This window comes from Phocoena phocoena, chromosome 1, assembly GCF_963924675.1.
Source record: "Phocoena phocoena chromosome 1, mPhoPho1.1, whole genome shotgun sequence".
In the NCBI taxonomy this organism is placed as follows: Eukaryota; Metazoa; Chordata; class Mammalia; order Artiodactyla; family Phocoenidae; genus Phocoena; species Phocoena phocoena.
In genome coordinates, this window is record NC_089219.1 from 16,019,459 (window position 1) to 16,043,202 (window position 23,744).

General features: G+C 36.8%; 1 protein-coding gene across 8 annotated transcripts in view; it reads right to left on the reverse strand.

Moving 5' to 3' along the window:
* EIF4G3 (eukaryotic translation initiation factor 4 gamma 3) overlaps window positions 1–23,744 on the reverse strand; it is a 370,135-nt gene that overhangs the window by 56,340 nt on the left and 290,051 nt on the right. For all 8 annotated transcript variants that reach the window (XM_065893987.1, XM_065893977.1, XM_065893968.1 and 5 more), the window contains 2 exons: window positions 20,210–20,380; window positions 11,951–12,148 (listed from right to left, as the gene is read on the reverse strand). In XM_065893987.1, coding sequence (XP_065750059.1) covers window positions 11,951–12,148; window positions 20,210–20,380 — 369 coding nt within the window. The remainder of the gene's footprint in view (window positions 1–11,950; window positions 12,149–20,209; window positions 20,381–23,744) is intronic.

Genomic DNA, 23,744 nt, shown 5'->3' on the forward strand with positions numbered 1-23,744 from the left:
CTTCCTGGTTTACAGACATCTGCCTTCTCCTCTATCCTCATGTGTCCAAAATGAGGTTCTAGTGCCTCTTCTTCTTCTTATAAAGGCACTAATTCCATCATGGGGCCCCACCCTATGACCTCATCTAAAGCTAATTACCTCCCAAAGGCCCTGCCTCCTAACACCATCACACTGAGGGTTAGGGCTTCAACATACGAATTTAGAGGGAGACAAACATCCAGTCTGTAACAGGAGACACAGTAGATGCTTGAAGATGTGATTGTGGATAATAGCAAAAATGAAAGGTGACATGCAAAAGTGAGAAAAAGATCTCTCTAAACAACTGTAGTTTTCTTGTTCTTTTTTTTAAAACTTTTTTTTAAAATTTATTTTTTGGCTGCGTTGAGTCTTTGTTGCTGCGGGCAGGCTTTCTCTAGTTGTGGTGAGCGGGGGCTACTCTTCGTTGTGGTGCGCAGGCTTCACATTGTGGTGGCTTCTCTTGTTGCAGAGCAGGGCTTCAGGAGTTGTGGCACGCAGGCTCAGTAGCTGTGGCTCATGGGCTTGGCTGCTCCGCGGCATGTGGGATCTGCCCGGACCAGGGATCGAATCTGTGTCCCCTGCATTGGCAGGCAGATTCTTAAACACTGCGCCACCAGGGAAATGCCAAAAAGTATAATTTTCATCTAACAGTAGTCCGTGATCAAAACTAAGATACATAAGTGTTTCAAATGGGTTGTTTGGGAGATGATTTCTCAGGAAGTGAGGGAGTCAAGGGGGAATATTTTATAGTAAGACTGCTTGGTAATAAGCTAGATTCGCTGGAGAGCACCTACCTTTTCATTTTCACACAACAGTAAACTAACCATGTGACATTACATTACACTGTAAACTAACAGTGTCCATCTCATATTGTGATGAGACCTGTCCACATACCGGTCAGCCAGCAATCTTGGATATGAATGCTGTCAGCATCAGGTAGTCATTTTCTTCAAGCAATAGGATTTGTACTGCTAATATATTTGTTAGTGTTGAGGGTAGATACTCCTTATCCTTAGAAGGATGAAACTCCCTGAGAATCATCAAGGACTATCAGCTGTGTGTTAATTATAGTAGTCAAATAGGAAACTAGAAAATAGAAGGACAAGTACTGGCCTTGCTTAGCATGCTCAGGATTTTGAATGCTGTCTCAGAACATAAAGATGCTAGTGGTAACTCATGGCCCAGTAGTTATTTTGCTTGAAGCATGTTCTGGTCTGAGGTAAAGTATTTGGAATGACTAGTATAATATAAACAAGTGGTACCCCCAAACTAACTCTAAAATGCAAAGTGAACAGCAATAAATCAACTGTCTGACTATAACTCATAGGTCTATGGTGACATACTATCATTTATCAGTGGTTATATACTGACCTTAGTAAATTCCCACCTAAAAATGAACCTAACATAATCTGTATTATGAACACGTCTATCAAAATGCAGCTCTATTAGATACATGTGAAGAGGTATACAGTGCTTAGGCATACCCACAAGATTGAAAAGGGAGTGGTCAAGTTATGAAACGGTAAGTCAATTCTCATCAATCCTTTTCTTCAAAACAATCTTTTCTTCAAAGAAACTGCCTGTTGATGCAGGGGACACGGGTTTGAGCCCTGGTGTGGGAAGATCCCACATGCCACGGACCAACTAAGCCCGTGCGCCACAACTACTGAGCCTGCGCTCTAGAGCCCGCGGGCCACAACTACTGAGCCCGCCTGCCACAACTACTGAAGCCTGCGTGCCTAGAGCCCTGCTCCGCAACAAGAGGAGCCACCGCAATGAGAAGCCCGCACACTGCAAGGAAGAGTAGCCCCTGCTCGCCGCAACTAGAGAAAGCCTGCACGCAGCAATGAAGACCCAATGCAGCCAAAGTTAAAAAAAATTAAAAAAATAAATGAAAAAGAACAAACATTTTTCATCTCTCCTCAGGCAAGTTGCACATCCTTCCTCCTCCAGTTGACTCCAGCCACTTGCTGTTGCCTAAGGCCAACTTTTCATGTCTGTAATTTCAGGCTTTATTTCTGAAGAGATTTAATTGTGTCTCCCTTGTTCTCTTAGTATCTCTTCCTATAATCAGTCCTATCCTTCTTTTCACGTCTTGCTTTAAAGCACTTAAAAAGTGGCAACGTTAAAAGTCCTGGATGTGGTATAACACACACAGAATGCTCAAAAATATACCCTTTAGTGCCACTCTCTATAGCTGAGGTATGCATGCCTGCCACAGCAGAGATAAAAAGTAACAAAAGTACGGTCTTAAGTTATACAATAAAAAGTTGTTAGTTACTCTTTCATTCATGCATCTACCCACTCACTCAAGACATATGTCTGAGGGTCTATTATGTGCCAGGAACTATTCTAGGCACTAGGAATTTAGCAGTGGAAAAACCCAGAAAAAGTCCCTGCCCTTAGGAACTTACATTCTAATGGAGTTCTGAGATGGGGGTTTTCTTTAAATTTCGATTAAAACAAAAGCATCTCAATTAAAGTGACTAATAACCCAATTTAAAATTTTATTTAAGCACAGATTTAGATACAGGATAGCAATTTCTCTTGTCTACTCTTCTTCACTGGCCGCTGGATTCAGATGTCCTCCTCCTCCTAAGAGGAGTACTGAGTTCTAGTTAAATGCCCCGCAGTTTGTGAAGGAGGTCTTGCAGGTCTCTTCAGTCATTCCTAGTTGAACTAGGAGAAGCAGCAGCATACTCCAGAGGCACAGGTTTCTATCTCTTATGGTGCCCTTAAGCCTTATGTGCCAGAAGTTTCACTCAGCAGAGCATGGTAGAGGCAGGCAGCAGCGTATATGTCTAAATAAGTGTGTCTGTGTACATAATAAATATGGCATATGCAGAGTAACTTGGTAAAGCCAAAACTATTATATGAATTTCCTCTGTAAATCTGAAGAATTCCTTTCTTAAAAGCCTACCCTTTAATATGTCATGGAAAACTGACACACAATATAATTGTATTCTCAAGCCCTCCCCTAGATATCACTGCAAAGTAACAAAGGAGGTTTTAAATGGAGGTGTGTGATCCAGGTGAACGAGAAAGAGGCAGAAAAAAGGTTTAAAAACTACTCTGAGGGACTTCCCTGGCGGTCCGGTGGTTAGGACTCCGCACTTTCACTGCCGACGGTGGGCGTTCCGTCCCTGATCAGGGAACTAAATCCCACAAGCTGCGCAGAGCGGCCGAAACAAAACAAAACAAAACAAAACAAAACAAAACAAAACCCAGCTCTGAACAATGAAAACAAGTATTCTCTTAAATCTTAAAATCTCAACCATCTAGACCAGGTTTCTCAATCTCAACACTATTAACATTTTGGGTTGGACAATTCTTTGTTGTAGGGGGGCTGTCTTGTGCACTGTAGGATGTTTAATAGCATCCCGGGCCTTACCCACTAATATGCCAGTAGTCATAACCAAAAATGTCTCCATACATTGCCCAAGGTCAGAACAAAACCACCCTTGAGAGTTGAAAACCACTGATATAGGCCATTGTTTGAGCTAGGGTTCTATCATTTAACATTCGAAACCTCTATATGTATAAAATTCCTACTTAGGCAATTTTCTAACTTTCATAAAATAGGGATAATAAAATGGTTGTGAGGATTAAATGAGTTAGATGTAACAACTTTAGCCCACATCTCAATAAAATATTGCTATGATTCCCACTACTCCTTACTCTCCCTACTACTACTTAGGACCATAATTATGATTATGTGGGCAACTATAACTAGATTCCATTACTTCAAATGACCAACAGGGATAATCCATGAAACTGACATAGGTCTATACATTTCTTACAACTATGAATCAGGCCAAAGACCTTGCAATTTGACCTGTGGGTGTGTCTTAGTAAAATATATTGATAATGACAAAGAATTTACTTAAATAACTTAATGAATATAATGGACAGAAAAAGAACACCTCCCCTGGGTAATATCTTAATTTTTTAATTCACTGTCTTTAATTTCTCTCATTCTATTGGGAGGTACTGTTTATCAAACTAATAATTATGTTTTTTAAAAAAAAAACAGGGGCTTCCCTGGTGGCACAGTGGTTGAGAGTCTGCCTGCCGATGCAGGGAACACGGGTTCGTGCCCCGGTCCGGGAGGATCCCACATACCGCGGAGCAGCTGGGCCCGTGAGCCATGGCCGCTGAGCCTGCGCGTCCAGAGCCTGTGCTCCGCAACAGGAGAGGCCACAACAGTGACAGGCCCGCATACCGCAAAAAACCAAAACAAAACAAAAATAACAAACCAAACTGCCTGTGGTCAAGAAGGTTTGGAAAACTTTGCAGAGAGTAGATCCTTCTTGTTTGATTTCACAGGAAACATCAGCACAGGAAACAGAAACTTAAAGGAAAACAATCTGTTTAAGCTGGCATTAGTGAAACATATACTACCATTTCAACTTTGGACAACACTGGCCCATAGACATGCCATCTGAAAATAATCAGCTTAACTCCATTTCTTCCCTTAAAATAAAAGAACACACATTCATGTATTCATCACTAAACTTTGCTAAAACTTAGTATTTTGTCATATTTATTTAATTTATTTATTTATAAATATTTATTTATTTGGTTGCAATGGGTCTTAGTTGCGGCAGGCAGGCTCCTTACCTATGGCTCCTTAGTTGAGGCATGGATGTGGGATCTAGTTCCCCAACCAGGGATCAAACCCAGGCCCCCTGCATTGGGAGTGTGGAGTCTTAACCACTGTGCCCCCATGGAAGTCCCGCCATATTTACTTTAGATCTTTTATTTTTAAGAAATTAAACATTAAAGTTCAAGGGCCCAGAATACTTTTTTCACTCTATTGCTTGTTCTTTTTTTTTTCTTTTAAGGTTTAGCTTAATGAACAGTGAAAGCCTCCCAGAGCCTCACTTAAATTCTCCTTTCAAAGCACTACCACCTTCCAGCCTCCACAGTTAATCCCGTTACCCTATACTTTTATAATAAACACTTTCTTGCTTTTCTTTGTTTTACCATCTAGATATGCATCCCCAAACACCATGAAACCACTGTTTCATTTTTGAACTTTAAATAAACAAATCACATAGTATATATTCTTTTGGGTCTGGCTTCTTCTGCTAAAGCTTTTTCTTATTAGATCCATGTGTACATAGTTATAGTGTGGGTTGACTGTCCTAGTATGAACATGCAACAATTTATCCACTTTGCTGTTGATGGGCAGTTTCAAGTTTTGATCCGTTATGAATAATGACACAAACATTTTTGGATATGTTTCTTGGCACATAAGAAATGTATGTTTATCAGCTGGGTATATATTGATACTTAAGAATGGAAATGCTGGTTATAGCAGGAAAAATAACTTCAGCTTTTGTAGATAATGCTCACTTCTTTTCCAAAGTGGCTGTTACAATATATGTTCCCACTGGCAGTGTTTGAGAGTTCTGGTTGCTTCACATATTTGCAAACATCTGGTAAATTTAGCAATCTGGTGTTACTACATGGTTTTTTATCTAGTTGATTAATTTTCTCACATTTATTGGTCATTTGGATAACCTCTTTGGTGAAGTGTTTGTGTAAGTCTCTTGTCTATTTAAAAAACTGAGTTATTTTCTTATTGATTTCTATTAGTTTTTTAAGAAAAACTTTGATATAAGTCCTTAATTGGATTTTTGTGTTGCAGTTATCTTCTCCTAACATGTGGCTTGCATTTTCACTTAATAGTGTGACATCTTTTGATGAAAAACGCTAATTTTAATGTAGTCTGATTTATCAGTCTTTTCATTTGTATATGGTGACTTTTGTGTCCTAAGAAACTTGCAAATTATTGTTCTCTTTACTATCTTTTTCTTCTTGTAATTAGCTTTACTATGACTAGTTGTAAAAGCTTTCCTTTATTTTCACCCTTAAAAAAAAAAAATCATGCTTGGGGTTTGTAGGAAATCATTTGATTTTACCATCTTTTACCCTCTCTGTAATTTTCCTTTCTTGGGGGTCTCTGTGCTTCAATCTGGATTCTATAGACTTATCTTCTAGTTCATAATTCTTTTCTTCATCTGTGTCTCATATGCTGTTAAATCTATCCGTTGAGTTCTTAATTTTATTGTAATATTCAGTTTTGGACTTTCTATTTGGTCCTTTTTATACTTCCTCATTCTCTATTGAAACTTTCAATCTATCTTTATCACCTTGAACATAAGCATATTCATTTATCGTCTGTGCCTGATAAAGCCAGTATCTGGGTCCCAATGTAGGGCATTTGCTTGTTGTTGGTTCTCATTCATACTGTCTTTTTTCCTTGTGTGTCTAATTGTTTTTAATTGGGTGCTGGACAGTTTATTTGAAAAGCTGTTCATATAAATAATTTGAAGACTAGTATGATAGTCTCTAAAAAGAATTTTTGATTGCTTATTGCAGGTACCTAGGGGGCACGAACACTGAAATCACCATAATCCAAATTCAAGGATTGAGATGATTTGATGTTGAACTACATACAGTTCCTGTGAGAGTGGGTGAATTTCTTTCTTTCGTTCTTTCTTTTTTTATATTTTTTGGCCACATTGGGTCTTTGTTGCTGCGTGAGGGCTTTCCCTAGTTGCGGCGAGCAGGAGCTACTCTACATTGCAGTGTGTGGGCTTCTGATTGTGGTGGCTTCTCTTGTTGTGGACCATAGGCTCTAGGCACACGGGCTTCAGTAGTTGTGGCGCACAGGCTCTAGAGCGCAGGCTCAGGAGTTGTGGTGCACAGGTTTAGCTGCTTTGTGGCATGTGGGATCCTCCTAGACCAGGGATCAAACTCGTGTGCCCTGCATTTGCATGCAGATTCTTAACCACTGCGCCACCAGGGAAGTCCCGAGAGTGGGTGAATTTCTGATTCACCCTTGTTCCAAACATTCAGTCCTTTGGGATCCCAACCAAAAGTATAGGAGGATTTACTAGAGCCTCTTCTGCTACTCCTTTTGGTGGGCCTTCATCCAACTTTTGTGCCCGTAACCCAATGAAAGTCTATGAAAAAGAAGTTGTTCAAGACTTTTTTTTTTTTTTTTTTTTTTTTGGCGGTACGCGGGCCTCTCACTGTTGTGGCCTCTCCTGTCGCGGAGCACAGGCTCCGGACGCGCAGGCTCAGCAGCCATGGCTCACGGGCCCAGCCGCTCCGCGGCACGTGGGATCCTCCCGGACCGGGGCACGAACCTGCGTCCCCTGCATCAACAGGTGGACGCTCAACCACTGCGCCACCAGGGAAGTCCCTGTTCAAGACTTTTAATTGCCTCTTCTAGGGGTAAGTTTTACCAAATGTCTCACTTTTCTTCTGACTTCTACCTTTTCTAGGATCTTAGAAATTCTTTACTGTCTTTTAGCTCTCTGATACATTGAAGATTTTTTAAAATATTGTGACCAGCTTTTCTAATTGTTATCCATGGAAAGGTGCTCTGAATCACCTAACCAGCCAATACCAGAAGCCACAACAGTTTACCTTAATCCTACTTCCTTCTTTCTCTTACCTTGAATTTGGTGTTTATTTCCAATTTGTATAATTGTATTATATATATTTAATAAATAATAATTTTATTTTGCATATTAAAAACTTTATTAGTTAGATGGTGTCATACTATTAATTCGGTAATAACGTTTTTCAGGTTGATCTATGCTGATACACTTAGCATTACATCATTAATTTTTTTAGAATTTATTTATTTTCGGCTGCATTGGGTCCTCGTGGCCGCGCAGGCTTTCTCTAGTTGCGGCGAGCAGGGGCTACTCTTCATTGCGGTGCGTGGACTTCTCATTGAGGTGGCTTCTCTTGTTGCGGAGCATGGGCTCTAGGAGTGTGGGCTTCAGTAGTTGTGGCTCGAGGGCTCTAGAGTGCAGGTTCAGTAGTTGTGGCACATGGGCTTAGTTGCTCTGCGGCATGTGGGATCTTCCCAGACCAGGGATCAAACTCGTGTCCCCTGCGTTGGCAGGCGGCTTCTTAACCAGTGCGCCACCAGGGAAGCCCCTACATCATTAATTTTCATTTTTATTTTTTTTGGCTGCTCCATGTGGCTTGCAGGATCTTAGTTCCCTAAGCAGGAACTGAACCCGGGCCACAGCAGTGAAAGTGCCAAGTCCTAACCACTGGACGGCCAGGGAATTCCTACATCATTAATTTTAACTACTGTGTGTATGTAATACTATTCAAATCCACTGACCAAATAAATTGTGGTATATTCTTATTGTCTTCTTTAGGCTTTTTACAGTTGTTTCCTATTGTTCACTATTAAAATCAATACATAAATAAACATTCTAATATATGATTCCTAGTGCACAACTGGGAATTTCTCTGGGGTATATACCAAGAAGTGAAATTACTGGGGTATAGTATATGAACATCTTCACTGTTGTTGCCCAATTACTCTCCAAAGTGATTATATTCTCTTTCTCGACACTTCAAAATGGTTTCTTTTTTCTTACTCTCATGGATGTGACTTGCATAGAACCGTATTTTATCTTGTCATTTCCCTAATAATGAATAACACTGAGTATCTTAAGTTTATGAGCCAATGGATTTTCATTTCTATGAATTGTCCATTTTTTAATTGGGCTGTTTTTTTTCTTACTGATTTGCTTTTTTTCCCTCCTCAATTCTGGATTCTAATATTTTGGTAGCTATATGTATTCCAAATAGATTCTCCCAGGCTGTGGCTTTATCTTTTTTATTTACAGCATCATTTGCTGCACCAGGGGTTATAAATTTTAACAAATTTGATATTTTTCTCCTTTATAGATTATTCATTTTGATTCTTGCTGAAGAAATTTTTCCCTACTCAAAGTTCATAAAGATAGTCTCCTTATTTTTCTCCTAAAAGATTAGCTTTTCATATTTAGATTTTCATTATTCTTATGGTTGTTTGATTTTTATATTTGGTTTGTATTAGAAATCTATGACTATTCCCACTGCCACCCTTAGGTAAAATAAATCACCCTTAAATAAAATAAAATAAATCTCAAAAGTAAGTTAGCTATGGTGTTAGAAGTTAGGACAGTGGTCACCTTTAAGGAAGAAAGAAAGGTATAATTACACTTACTGACCAGGGTGGTAGGTGTGTTCACTTTGCTGATATACAATGAGCTATAGACTAACGATTTGTACATTTTTCTGTGTACATGTTGTAGTGGTGTACTAAAGCTGGTTCACCCTAGTTCATGAGGGCCAATTGTTAAACAGGAATTTGTGAGTCAAGTGTCAAACTGTTGGCAGCTTAAAATTAACCATTAAGAGAGTACTTACATCATTAATTTAACAAAAACTACAAATGAGCAATTTTTCTTTTCCCAAACTGCATGTATTTCTGTTATACTGCAATAAAAAAAGTTTAAAAACATATATATCCTTTGGTATATGATATAACTTTGGGGGAACTTATGCTAAAGAAAAGCTCCAGCATGTAAGAATAAATATACTTAGTTGTTTATTGCAGTGCTGCTTCCGGTTACAAAAAAACCTCCAAAACAAAAAACTAGAAACAACATGGGGTGGGGGCGGGGGGCAGGGGCAGAAGAGAGGAAAATGAATGGAAAAATTTTATGTGTGTGTGTGTGTGAGTGTGTGTGTAATGCGAAATATGCAACTACTAAAAAGGTATGAGTAAAATCTATCTGGAATGACCTAGCGGGATGCCCAAAACATACTAAGTGGAAAAAAAAGCAAAATGCAAAAACCATGATATAATTCAATTAAAGAGAAAATTTTAAATATCCTCTTTACACATATGTATATATTTTTATATGATTTTATGAATATAAAGAAAATTGTGGAAGGGTACAACCAAATCGTTCACGTTGCTCGCCTTGGAAAGAAAGGAAGCTTAACTGGCTGAGGCTGCAAGTGAGGAGTATTACCTTTCTCTGTGTTTATCCCTATTTTGTTTGACTTATTCCAATAGGTGGTTGTTTTGTAATCTAAAAAAATCCAATAGTTAAAAAAATCTTATTATAAGAGGGTATATCATAACAAAAGTCCCACAGATGGTTGGCTTATCTGTGAATTCTTCCCATTCCAAAATAACTTGTATTATGCCCAGGCATTTTCAAGGGTTATTTTCAGCAAGAGTATTCTTCTTTTAAAAAAAATTAACAACCCTTCATTGCTTGTAGCATTAAGTTCAAAAATTGGTAAAGAGCACAAAAGTATGAACCAGAAGATCTGGGATCTAGTCCTAGTTCTAATTTCTGACTACATGATGTCATGGCTGTCACAATGAAAATGAGAGGCATGAGCTGAAGAATCAGTTTGCTTTCAGATAACTGTGTATGTTAGAAGGCAATATGGCAAGTGATGGAGTTAAATAATCCTAGATTTGAGCTCTAGCACTGCCACTTACTAGGTATGTGACCTTGGGCAAGTTATTTACCCTTTTTTAAGCCCAGTTTCTTATTCAATAAAGTGGGGCTAATAACACTGACCTTTCAGGGTTATAAAAACTGTTAAAATGACAAATGTAAACCACCTACCCATAGTGCAACCTAATAGGCGCTAAATAGATGGTTTCTGCTATTATAATCATCCTCATTCTACATCTAGCACTTTAAGATCTTCACAATCTTTTCCACCATCAATTTAGTTTTGAATCATTTAGGGCTTACGACATGCCAAATACTGAGCTAGGACGTTAACATATGCAATCTCATTTATTTTAATTAATTTTATCAATATAATAACCTTAAATTGTATGAATTAATCTTATTTTATGGATTAAAAAATGAGGCTTAAAGAAGTTATGTAACTATTCTGAGGTTATAAAGTCAGCAGATGGCAGAGTTGGAATTCAAATTTAAATTTTAAACTTAAAATTTTAAGCCTAGAACTATGATACTCCAAAGTCAGTGGTTGGAATCATTATGCCATGCTTGTTGCCTTAGACTTGAGCCTGCATGGAATACGTTCTTCCTTCTCTATACTTGTACCCACCCCCCACTCCCTTCCGTCCAGGCTGAACTCAAACTCTACTTGCTTCAGAAAAGTTTGTCATTCTCCCACGAATATAGTGATTTCTTTTTCCTTCAACTTGATTTTTCAGGCTAAACCACCCATTCAGACATCAACACACTGTAATATCACAAAATACCTTATAAGTGATTTTTTTCGTGCTAATGTTGTTTTTTCCAATATGGATTTTTAGTACCTTAAAGACAGAAAATGTACCTTTTCCAAGTCCCAACAGACTTACCTACCTTTGACACAGGTACTCAAAAATACTGGTATAAAATGATGGAATTCTGAATTTTCATAGTGAGGCACAATGATAACAAGTTGTGATACTTAAGAAAAAACTCAAATGTTAAAGGACACACATTTCTGATACAAGTACCTTGGTAACAGTAACAGGCAGAGAAAACACAGATGGTACATGGCAGTTTTATGACTGCAGAATAGAGGACAGTGAACACTAACCAGAAGCTCTTTGGTCTCCCATTCTTTCTTGCCCTAGATTTGACAGGCTGTGGACAATGTAAAGAGAAAGAAATCTAATAGTTTCTAAGATAGTATCATCAGTTTGAAACCTTTATGACCACAACTACCCTATCACTTTTTACCAAGGCTAGACTTAGAATCAACATGATTTTCAATTTTGAATCTAAATGTAAATGTAAGCATTTGCTTTATTTCTATAAGATGACACCCCAGGAAAAACTGGTTGCCCATGACAAAAATTTCACAGTAGAAATTTAAACCTTACTTGATCTTCCTCACATTGCATGGGACCATATCATGCCTATTTCAGTCTCATCTCCATATTCCCTCCAGACGTGAGTAGATATTTTAAAAAAGCAAGATTATTTTTATACAATGAGGCTATTATATAAAGTACTAAAAATATATTCTCCCCTTTACTCTGCCCCATTAACACTCTGGGAAGAATGTGTAGTGAGGGGAGAATATACCTCTTGGAGATTTCTGGTTTTACTCCTTCCTCTCTTCTTACCGTTACTAGACATCGACACATGTTTGCGTAAGCCACAGAGAAACTGGGTTCGTCAATAGCCTTCTCAAAGACCAGGTCAATGACTCCTTTCAGCCGCTCCTCTGTGTCAACAGTAAGTCCTGACACTTGCTTCATCAGTTGATTGAACATCTGTGGTGTCAATTTATTTAAGATACTTCGAACTTTTCTAAAAAGTTCCTAGAAGGACCACAAAAAAGAAAAGAATATTATATTAACTGTGACAATATGATGCTTTCTATAAGGATTAATATTTTGTTTATAATTTATAAGTGTGATTTCCTAAATTATTAACAAAGATTGTGAACTAGTCATAGAAATAATTAAATCCATCTATTTTAACATCTAGTAAAAATTTACACCACCTCTTTTTCACTACAGATGAGAATTCAAGGAACTAGGTATGTTTTCCACTTCACTGGTGGGACTATAATTTGGTACATTTCCAAGGGCAATCTGGCAATGTGTACTGAAACTCTTAAAACTGTGAAGTGCCCTTTAAACCAGCAATTATACTTTCAGAAATTTATTCATATTTAAGGATAGGTTAAAAAAAGGTTTTAGCCATCATAACTTCCATCAACAACCCTTTACAGCAAAAACTTAAATGTCTTAAAATAGGAACTTGTCTACATTATGGTATAATACAAATCATGGTATAAAATAGTAGGCAGGAGTCTTTTAAAATGATGTTATAGAAACCCTCATCAAATCAGAAATAGAAGTGAACTTCCTTAACTAGAAAAAGGCTATGGACAGCCCTACTTAATGGTGAAAGAATGAGAGCTTTCCCCCTAAGATTGGGAACAAGGCAAAAATATCTGTTCCCACCATTCCTATTCAAAATCTTACTGGAGGTCCTATTCAGTGGAATAATGCAAAGAAAAAGAACTACAGCCCATACAGATCATAAAGGAAGAGATAAAACTCCCTATTCACAAATGATATGATTGTCTCCACAGAAAATCATAAGGCATCTATAAAAAGAGACACTAGAATTAATAAGTGAGTCTAGCAGGTTTGTAGAACACAAGTCAATACATAGAACTCAATTTTATTTTTATGTATTAGCAACAAACAAGTAGAAATTACATTTTTTAAAAGTACAATCTATAACAGCACCAAAACCATGAAGTACTTAGATAAGAATTATCAAAATATTCATAGGAGTTGTGCGATGAAACGTACAAGTCACTGATGAAAGAAATCAAGGAGGACTGAAATAAATAGAGATCTATATCATGTTCATGTATTGTAAGACTCATTATTGTTAAGTTGCCAGTTTTCTCCAAAGAGACCTACAGATTTAACACAACTGAAATAAAAATCCCAGTAGGGTTTTTTTTGGGGGGGGGGGCTGGGGGGGCGGGGGAGTAGAAATCAAGAAGCTGATTCTACAATTTAAATGGAAAAACAAAAAACTAGAGTAGCTTAACAATTTTGAAAAATAACAAAATGTGGAAGACTCCTACAACCTAATTTCAACATTTACTATATACATGAAGCTACTATGCATAGACAGTGTGATACTGGCCAGAGGACAGACACAACAGATCACTGGAACAGAATGAAAAGCCTAGAAACAGATTCATACATATGTGATGAATTGATTTTCAACAAAGGTACAAAGGAAATTCAACGGAGAAAGGATAGTCTTTTCAACAAATGGTGCTGGAACAACTGAATATCCATAAACAAACAAAAAAAAAAGAATCTTGATTCACACCTTGCATGTAACACAAAAATTAACTAAAACTGGATCACAGACCAAAATGTGAAACCCAAAACTAAAAACTTCTAGAATAGAACACAGGACAAAGCTTTCTATTCTTATATGCAAAGATTTTTTAGGTAAGACAGCAAAAGCACAATGTATGAATGAAAATACAGATAAATTGAGCATCATCGAAGTTAAAAACTTCTACTTGGCAAAAGACACTATTAAGAGAATGAAAAGACAAACCACAGACTGGGAGAAAATTTCTGCAAAATATACATTTGATAAAGGATTTATATCCAGAGTAAAAAAAAAAATTCTCAAAACTCAATGATAAGACAGCACCAACCAATGAAACAGGCCAAAAGATATAAACAAAATTTCACCAAAGAAGATACACAAATGGCAAAGAAGCACATGAAAAGATGTGCTTATTCAACATATTTGTCATTTGAGAAATGCAGATTAAAACTACAATGAGATATTATCACACATCCATTAGAATGGTTAAAATTTACAGAGCAGAAAATAGTAAGTGCTGATGAAGACTGAATTACTGAAACTCTCATGCCTTGGCAGTAACATCCTGGAAAAGAGTTTGGTATTTTCTAAAAAACTTAAACCTATGTTTAGCATACAACTCACTGATCCCATAGCTAGGAATCTACCCCAAAGAAACAAAAACATATGTTCACACAAATCCTATATGTGAATGTTCATAGCAATTTTATTCATCACTGCTAAAACCTGGAAACTGTTTACCCTGTGAATGGATCCAGTAATAAAAAAGAATAACCTAATAATACACGTAATATTATGAGTGAATATCAAATGTATATGCTGAGTAAAAGAAGCTTTATTCAGAATGATTCCATTTAAACTTTTTTTTTTTTTTTTTTGCGGTACGTGGGCCTCTCACTGTTGTGGCCTCTCCCGTTGCGGAGCACAGGCTCTGGACACACAGGCTCAGTGGCCAGGGCTCACGGGTCCAGCCACTCCACGGCATGTGGGATCTTCCCGGACCGGGGCACGAACCCGTGTCCCCTGCATCGGCAGGCGGACTCTCAACCACTGCGCCACCAGGGAAGCACCAGAATGATTCCATTTAAATGACGTTCTGGAAAAGGCAACATTATAGGGACAAACACATGGCTGACTGCCAGAGGTGGGCATGGGCGTGAGAGGATGAATACAAAGCAGTACATGAAAATTTCAGGGGGCTGATGGAAATGTTCTGTATCTTGATTGTGGTGGTAGTTATATGACTGTGTGTGTGTGTCAACAATTATAAAACTATACACAAAAAAGTAAATTTTACTAAATGTAAATGACACCTCAGTAAAAATATGAAGTTGTAAAAATCTATGAAATCATGATATAATAACCTGAAAAGGCCTATAAAATGTTTTGTTTGATCCCGATCCCTATATAATTTATATCTGAATACAAGGATTTTTAGTATATGTACCCCTATGTCAACAGTTTTCTCTAGGCAGAAGATAGTAAATACATTAAAAAAAAATTATACTATCAACTTTTTAAGCAATGAGTCAGTATCACTTTTATAAAGAAAAAAATTTTTTTCAAGTTTATTAGAGACAGGGGAGTCACTGCACTTCTCTAAATTGCCTGTATCAACTGAGACAGTATCATTTAGGTCTAAAACTTTAATCTGTGCTTTACATAAAAACAAAATAAAATAAAAACAAAACTCAGCCTTCAGATCTTCAAATATATCAGAAGATAATTTAAGCTTATAAAAACAGGATAATAATAAGGTCGTTTATTGAAGTAACGTACAGCAAGTGACTACAGTTCATAATACTCTGTTGCGGGACTTCCTCGGTGACAAAGTGCCTAAGAATCCACCTGTCAATGCAGGGGACATGGGGTCGATTCCTGGTCTGGGAAGATCCCACATGCCACGAAACAACTATGCCTGTGCGCCACAACTACTGAAGCCTGCAGCCTAGAGCCCATGCTCTGCAACAAGAGAAGCCACCACAATGAGAAGCCTGTGCACCGCAATGAAGAGCAGCCACCGTATGCTGCAACCACAGAAAGCTCTCACACAGCAGTGAAGACCCATCACAGCCAAAAATAAATAACTTAATTTTTAAAAAAAAATACTGTGTTGCAAATATCCTATGATATGGCTTATATGTGGAATCTGAAAAAAAAAAAGGGTACAAATGAACTTATTTACAAAACAGAAACAGAGTCACAGATGTAGAAAACAAATTTATGGTTATCAGGGGGGAAGGGGAGGGAGGGATAAATGGGGAGATTGGGATTAACATATACACAGTACTATATATAAAACAGATAACTAATAAGGAACTACTGTACAGCACAGGGAACTCTACTTAATACTTTGTAATGACCTATATGGAAAAAGAATCTAAAAAAGAGTGGATATACATATAACCGATTCACTTTGCTGTACACCTGAAACTAACACAACATTGTAAATCACCTATACTCCAATAAAAATTAAAAAAACAATACTGTGTTGCATATTTGAAAAGTTCTTACCACAAGAAAAAAATTTTGTAATTCTGCATGTTAATTAGACTAATTGTGGTGATCATTTTGCAATATTTATACAAATACTGAATCATTATGTTGTACACCTGAAACTAATGTAATGTTCTATGTCAATTTATACCTCAATTAAAAAAAAGAATGAGGGCTTCCCTGGTGGCGCAGTGGTTGAGAGTCCGCCTGCCGATGCAGGGGACACAGGTACGTGCCCTGGCCTGGGAAGATCCCACGTGCCGCGGAGCGGCTGGGCCCATGAGCCATGGCCGCTGAGCCTGCGCTCCGCAACGGGAGAGGCCACAACAGTGAGAGGCCTGCATACCGGGAAAAAAAAAAAAAAAAAAAAAAAAAAAAGAAGGAAATCTCCAGCATCAAAAAATGACTGAAAATCATTTATTCATTATAACTGAATATCTACCTGATGCTCCCAAAATTCTGTATTAAGTACAAATGAAGCATATGGCACAGTAATCAAAACCATTAAAATATAGCTGCAAAGACAAGAAAGTTACAAGAGAAATGATAGAGCAAAGCACGAAATTGATTAGAAGCCAGAGAAGTGAGTCATTTAGGTACAAGAGAGGTCAGAGGCAATGGGTTAGTCAGGAAATACCTTTAGAAGGAAATGAGAATAGGGCCAGATTATGAAGGGCAGAAAAAGCTGGCTAAATGAAAAAAAGGGGAAGAAGACATTTTAGGAAGGGGAAAATATTTTAGGAAGGAATTGTTATTGAGGCTCTTCTATTTCAGGGATAGAAAACAACAAGGAAAGATCAGAGGACTAGGGACTTCCCTGGTGGTGCAGTGGTTAAGACTCTGTGCTCCTAATGCAGGGGCCCCAGGTTCCCTCCCTGGTCAGGGAACTAGATCCCACATGCATGCTGCAACTAAGAGTTTGCATGCCACAACTAAGGAGCCCGACTGCTACAACTAAGACCTAGTGCAACCAAATAAATAATAAGTAAATAAATATTTAAAAAAACCCCAAAACAGATCAGAGGACTAGTGTGCACTAGTTGGGAGAGAAAACGATAGGACTTAAATGATAGATTAAAAGCTAGAGTGAAGAGATAAAAATCAGCCTCTCAGGTAGATGAGTCAGGCAGCAGCAGTGGGAATACTGTATCAAGAGAAGAAAGATGAAGCAGGGAACCCCAGCAGTGGAACCACAACAGGAGTGTATGTATGTGGAAGTAGTCTAGACACGTCATTAGCAATGATTTTCTAGAAATGTTTCAAGGAAAAGATTAAATCTTACGATACAGGAAAAATAAGGTCATTGGTGGTCATTCATAATGTTGTTATACATACAGTGGTAGGAACAAAAGTCAGGGTGAATGAGTTTTCTGGAAGTGGAGGCAACAATAAAACTGTTGTTTTGACAAAAGGGAAGAAATAGAATAACAGGTAGCAGGAGCAACAGGTCAACATGGGGTATACCTGTGCAGAGGAGAAGAATAAAAACACAAAAAAGAGAGGGAATGAAGCAAAGATGTTCTGTATTAAGAAGAAAAAGTGTCAAGAAAAAGGAGGTTGCACTGGCCCTGAAAAAGAAGTCTATTAATACTGCACTGTATTTGCTTTATCTATTCACTAAAGAAAACTTAGCTAACTAATGACATCTCGAAGTCAGTATAATTATTCTTCTGTTTCTGAAATTAATAATGGAGAGAACTTGGTCAGAATAGCCATCACTAAAAAGTCTACAAATAACAAATGCTAGAGAGGGTGTGGAGAAAAGGGAACCCCCCTACACCGTTGGTGGGAATGTAAACTGGTGCAGCCACTATGGAAAACAGTATGGATGTTCCTTAAAAAACTAAAAATAGAATAGCCTTATGATCCAGCAATTCCACTCCTGGGCATATATCCAGATAAAACTATAATTGGAAAAGATACATGCACCCCCAATGTTCATAGCAGCATTATTTACAATAGCCAAGATACGGAAACAACCTAAATGTCCATCGACAGATGAATGGATAAAGAAGATGTGAGATATATATATATATATATATATATATATATATATATATATATATATATATATAAAATGGAATACTACTCAGCCATAAGAAAGAATGAAATAATGCCATTTGCAGCAACATGGATGGACCTAGAGATTATCATACTAAGTGAAGTAAGTCAGAAAGACAAATACCATATGATATCACTTATATGATGTAAAATCTAAAATATGACACAAATGCACTTATCTACAAAACAGAAACAGACTCACAGACATAGAAAACAAATTTATGGTTACAAAAGGGGAAAGGGGGTGGGGGAGGGATAAATTAGAGTTTGAAATTAGCAGATACACACTACTACATATAAAATAGATAAACCACAAGGTCCTACTGTATAGCACAGGGAACTATATTCAATATCCTATAATAAACCATAATGGAAAAGAATATGAAAAAGAATACATGTATGATATACATACACACACACACACACATATATCTGAGTCATTCTGCTATATACTAGAAACCAACACAACATTGTAAATCAACTATACTTCAATAAAAAATTTAAAAAAAATCATGGGGAGGATTCTGTTACAGAGTAAAGAGGCAAATTACAAGTCACAACAAACAGACTATTCAGTAACTACAACACTGTGAGTAACAATCTCTTAAAGCTTCAGTGTCTTCTAGGAAGAAGAAAAAAGAGACAATATCTATTCCTTCCTTCATAGGTGTTGTAAGAATCTAATGAAAAAAAGAAAAAAAAAAAAAAAAAAGAATCTAATGAAATACGGCACTAATACAAGTGCCTTAAATACTAAAACAAGATCTTTTCATCTTCAATGACAAAGATTTAGCAGGGATTTTAACTATCTTTGCAAACCTTTTAGGTCCCTATTCATTAAGTAATTCTCAGAGGGACTGGAGGGAGGGATGAAGGAGATGCTTTAAAAAAAAAAAAAAAAGTTGAGATACATTGAGAAGAAATGGAGGAAAGATTAGGTACTTGATTTTAGTGAATCTGGAGAAGGATGTACGTAGGGACAAATGTCTGGGGCAATTACTAGAAAGATGAACAAAGGCAAGCAGCCAATTAAGGTTGGACAACATGGCTTTGTGTTGGATCAGTTCATCTTGGTCCTGACTTTGTATGAACAACTTTGCTGGTTAGCATACTGTTTAACAAGTATTTATTGAGTATCTACTATGTATGGGGCTCTGTGTGTGCTCAATCAAAATCGGGATTTGTAAGGCACATCTCTTTCCCAGGAACATTATCACACTAAGTACGTAACTGGGCTCCAGGAACCTGCCAAGTCCTTTATACTGCTTCATTTAATCTTCACAATGCCCTATGAGATACATTATATTAGCATCTTAATTAGTATCAAATTAGTATCTTAATTAGTATCAAAAACATCCAAAGGATATAATAGAGGTAACCCAGGGATAGGAACTAGCATTGTGCGTACAGCAAAAGATGAATAGAGACTTTGTATAATTTGACACACAAAAATAATTTTGTGTGGATTAAAGGAATTCATTCAATTTACCCTAAGGAGTTCTGAGGGCAGGATATGTACAGAGAGATGCAAAGACTTCAATTTTATTACAAATGACTATGAAGAAGATGGGTTTCTAAATTCTAACTTATTAGAAATGAAACATAAAGTAATATACTAACTAGACTAGCACAGGGTAATGACTGAGAATCTAAAAACACATTTTTAAGAAAAGCAAATATTGTTCTAAACCTGAATGACAGAATTCTATGATATGTGAGCCCTCTAAATATAGTGTCTGTTTTGAAAAGCACACAGAATGCAATTTCAAGAGAAAACAGTAGGTGGCTGGCATCTATGATAGCTTTTAGAATAATGCTTGTAATATGAAAAAAATCAGAAAAAATCTTAAACTAAAACCTCTACATATAATAACAGGGCAAAAAGACAAATTAAAACAATATCATTATAATTCCAAAACAGTGTTAGAGTGTGCTTCTGTTCTCACCTGGGTTTTAATGTTTTCAGGATCCTCAGCTTGGCTGTCTCGTTTTTGGCTGGGCTTCCAGGCGTTCTCTGCCTTTTTCAGGTGCACGTCTTCTTTTACAGAGACTGTGATGATCTTCCTGGGTTCTCTTCGCTGTCCAGGTTGAGATCTCCGTGGTCCAACATTCAACAACTAGAACAAGAATATTTTTTATAATATCGACACAGAGTACTTACAATTTACTGTCTCTGCTGTGCTGCTCAAGTCAGGACTGATGAGCACACCAAACACTTCTGGATGCAAAGATGGGTACTAGGCATTCAATTTAGATGTGATCTTTTTTTTGGAGGGGGATGTCTTAGAACGCCATCACTGTAATTTATACCACCACTACAATTTTTGACCATGAAATCCTAAATGAGATAACTAAAGTGATGGAAAATTATGTTTGATAAAGCTGTTATTCCTAACAAAAAAGAGGACCCTTAACTGAAGCATCTTCTTTTTTTTTTTTAACTAGTTATGTGACTTGAGACTGGTCACTTGAACAATTACAAAAATTCACAGGCAGAAATCATCACAGTTACAAATCTGCTTCAAAAACTGGGCCTCTAAACTTCATGTGAAATGCAAATACACCCTTACCATGAAAACTATCTATAGCATAGACACCCAGCCTGACTGTAGATCTTAATGGATCCCTCAAAGTTTGCTGGGTTAGAAATACTAACACAAGTCTTCCTTCTATTATTAATGAAATCCAACTAAATTGCTCTCTGAAAAAAATGTCTTCCTTTCTTTGTCAGCTCTTTGTTCCTTCTAGAGTCCCACTACACTCATTCTGTTAAAACCAATATATGCTAGCATGTCACACTGGTCATCAAATTAAAAATTGTTACTGTAAGAGCAATGGTAAGCTAAAAGTTGTATTCTGCGTATTAAAATATTCGTAATTGTTGCTACTCTAAATGCTTGGAAATACTTTTTCACGATTAAATATGGGGGTTGATAATAAGTTCTGCTCCTCCCAGATCTGTAGCATATTGACAGCCTTTACTTTTTCTAACATGTCATTCTCTAAACGATGAGTAAATATTGCAATTAGGTTTCAAGAGGAAAGAAAAAAAAAAAACAACTTCACACAAGACATGTAGACCAGAATCATATCTCACTTAATGTCCCAACACTACCCTTTAAGTAGAAATTTAAAGGTCATGCTTTATATATAAAGACACATTCTAAGAGACATGGTCTGGGGCCTTTGATAAGCTTCAGAGCCTTTTACACATGACTTACCTCAGAATTAATTATTCTCTTACCCTTTACCATCTGCCCTAATTAGAAACAGCAGTATCAAGGGTATATCAGGATCAAAACTTAGAATTTCTGGGCAATACACAGCAATCTTGTCAAATACATCCAGCTAAAGACTTTGTATTGATGATATGATCTTAAGACTATTTCATAAACCTGAAAAGGCTGAGGTCAAATAAACCCAGAGGTACCATGCATGGCGTAACTGAGAGAGAACTAAAGAGGATCACCATACTAGAAAAGTACGAACAGGGAACAGCTGCTAAACCAGACAGTACTGAAACCTTGATATGGTAGCTCAGGCAAAAGAATTCTGTTAAGCAAAGGTAGTAAACCATGTATTGTCTGGTTCTTATAACTCAGGATATATTCTAGTGTTAATTCATGTGGGTTACTATCTTTTTCAATGTTTGGATAAAATTCAAAGATCACGAGACATTTAACTTAATCAATGCATCTGCACATAAAAATCTGTCAAGAACAAAGACTGGTGGGTGTAATAAAAGGTAATTATGTCAAAATCATGTAAGAGCCATAATATAATCTGTGGATATAATTTTAATCATGTTTGAATAAAGTTAGAAAATGTCCACTTCCAAAAAAATACTGCAAACACCAATGAATGTTTGAGATTTCTAAAAAGTAAATATGATTTACGCTACAACTCTTTACCTGCACCAAGACAGGTAATATGAGTAATATGAGTGAATTTCAAACGAGCAGCACAGAGATGTGAGAAATATTACTAAATAGATAACAACAGTGTTTCAAAGGAAAAAAAGTTTTGAAAAGATAATATAAATGTTAGTCTAGGATTAAAAAATTGAAATTATAATCCATGTGCAACCTTCCAAGACAAATTTAACTTTATCTGTATCTCTGGATAAAACTAAGATAGATACTGTTCACAAATATTTACCTAAGTATACTGAGTCCTCAACAGATTACTACTCTTATAAATGCTTAACATCCTTGATTAATTAATCTCTAACATTCTTATGTTTATGCTCTGAGAATGTTTACACTCTGAGAATGATTCACTGTCTGGTGAAGTGGAGAAAAGAGGCAGACTAGAAGACAAAAGAATTGTGGACTCTTGAATACAACTGTGCTACTTATGAGCAAAGTTACTGTAATCAAGTCTCAACTTTGTTGAACTTAAACTTTCTCACATATTAAATGCTTATCTTACCTACAGGTTATTACGAGGATCACAGGATACAACAAGGCATGTAAAAGGACCTTAAAAACTAGGTACGATATCAGGTATTATCATCAATACCAAAGAAAAAATAGAAACTTTTAAAAAAGTGATATATAGACTGGTATAATTACCTTTAAACATTTCGTGTCCTTTGTGTGTGTGTGAAAAACTTAATATAAATTGTCAGATTTACAGTATCTTTCAAAAGTTGCACCATATGTAATGAATGACTTATTTACTAAATACAAACAAAATCTCGGATCCTGTGCTGAGGGTTATGGAATATATACAAAGAAATAAAGCCTGGTTTCTTTGCTTGAAGGACAATCCTGACTGACGACTAGAAGAGGAACTTTGAGGTATAATGTGTGCAGGGTCCACAAATGTCAAAACTAAAATGAAGTGGCAAAATTTGAGGCTAACTAATGAGCCACAATTTTTTTCAGGTGAGCTAAAAATTTTAATATTTTTTACCCACTCTTTTTCTTAAATGTATTAAATAAGAAACTATACACGTCTCTGCTGTAGAATTTAATATACATTGCTCCTACCTCACTCAGAGACAATAAACTCAAACTCTTCTGCTTACCTGGATAACCAAAGAAAACAGGACCAATATTCATTCTAGCATTTTTTAAAGAGAGATAACCAAGGGTCCCTTTAAGAGAGAGGGAAGGATGATATGAGCTTAGGAAACCTCTTTGCACCTAGGATTTTTATAACAGCTCAGTGAATCTCAAAGTTAGTTAAAATGAACATGAGTGGCAAGTTACCAGTCTAGGTCCACAGCCCTTTCTCAATACATTTCTTTTGGGGCACTTTCTGTGATGTCCACCAACAGATTACTATTAAAATTAACACCACAATAGCCAAGTAATTTGATTTTTAAAAAACTAGAGGGATGAAACTGCCTGGGTGCTTCCAACAGATATACACTTAACTGCCCATCAAAAGACCTACCTTTATGTTTAAAAATTGTATGTAACTGTTTATGACGCTAAAACAATTGCTACACGTTAAAAATATTTTATAACAAGT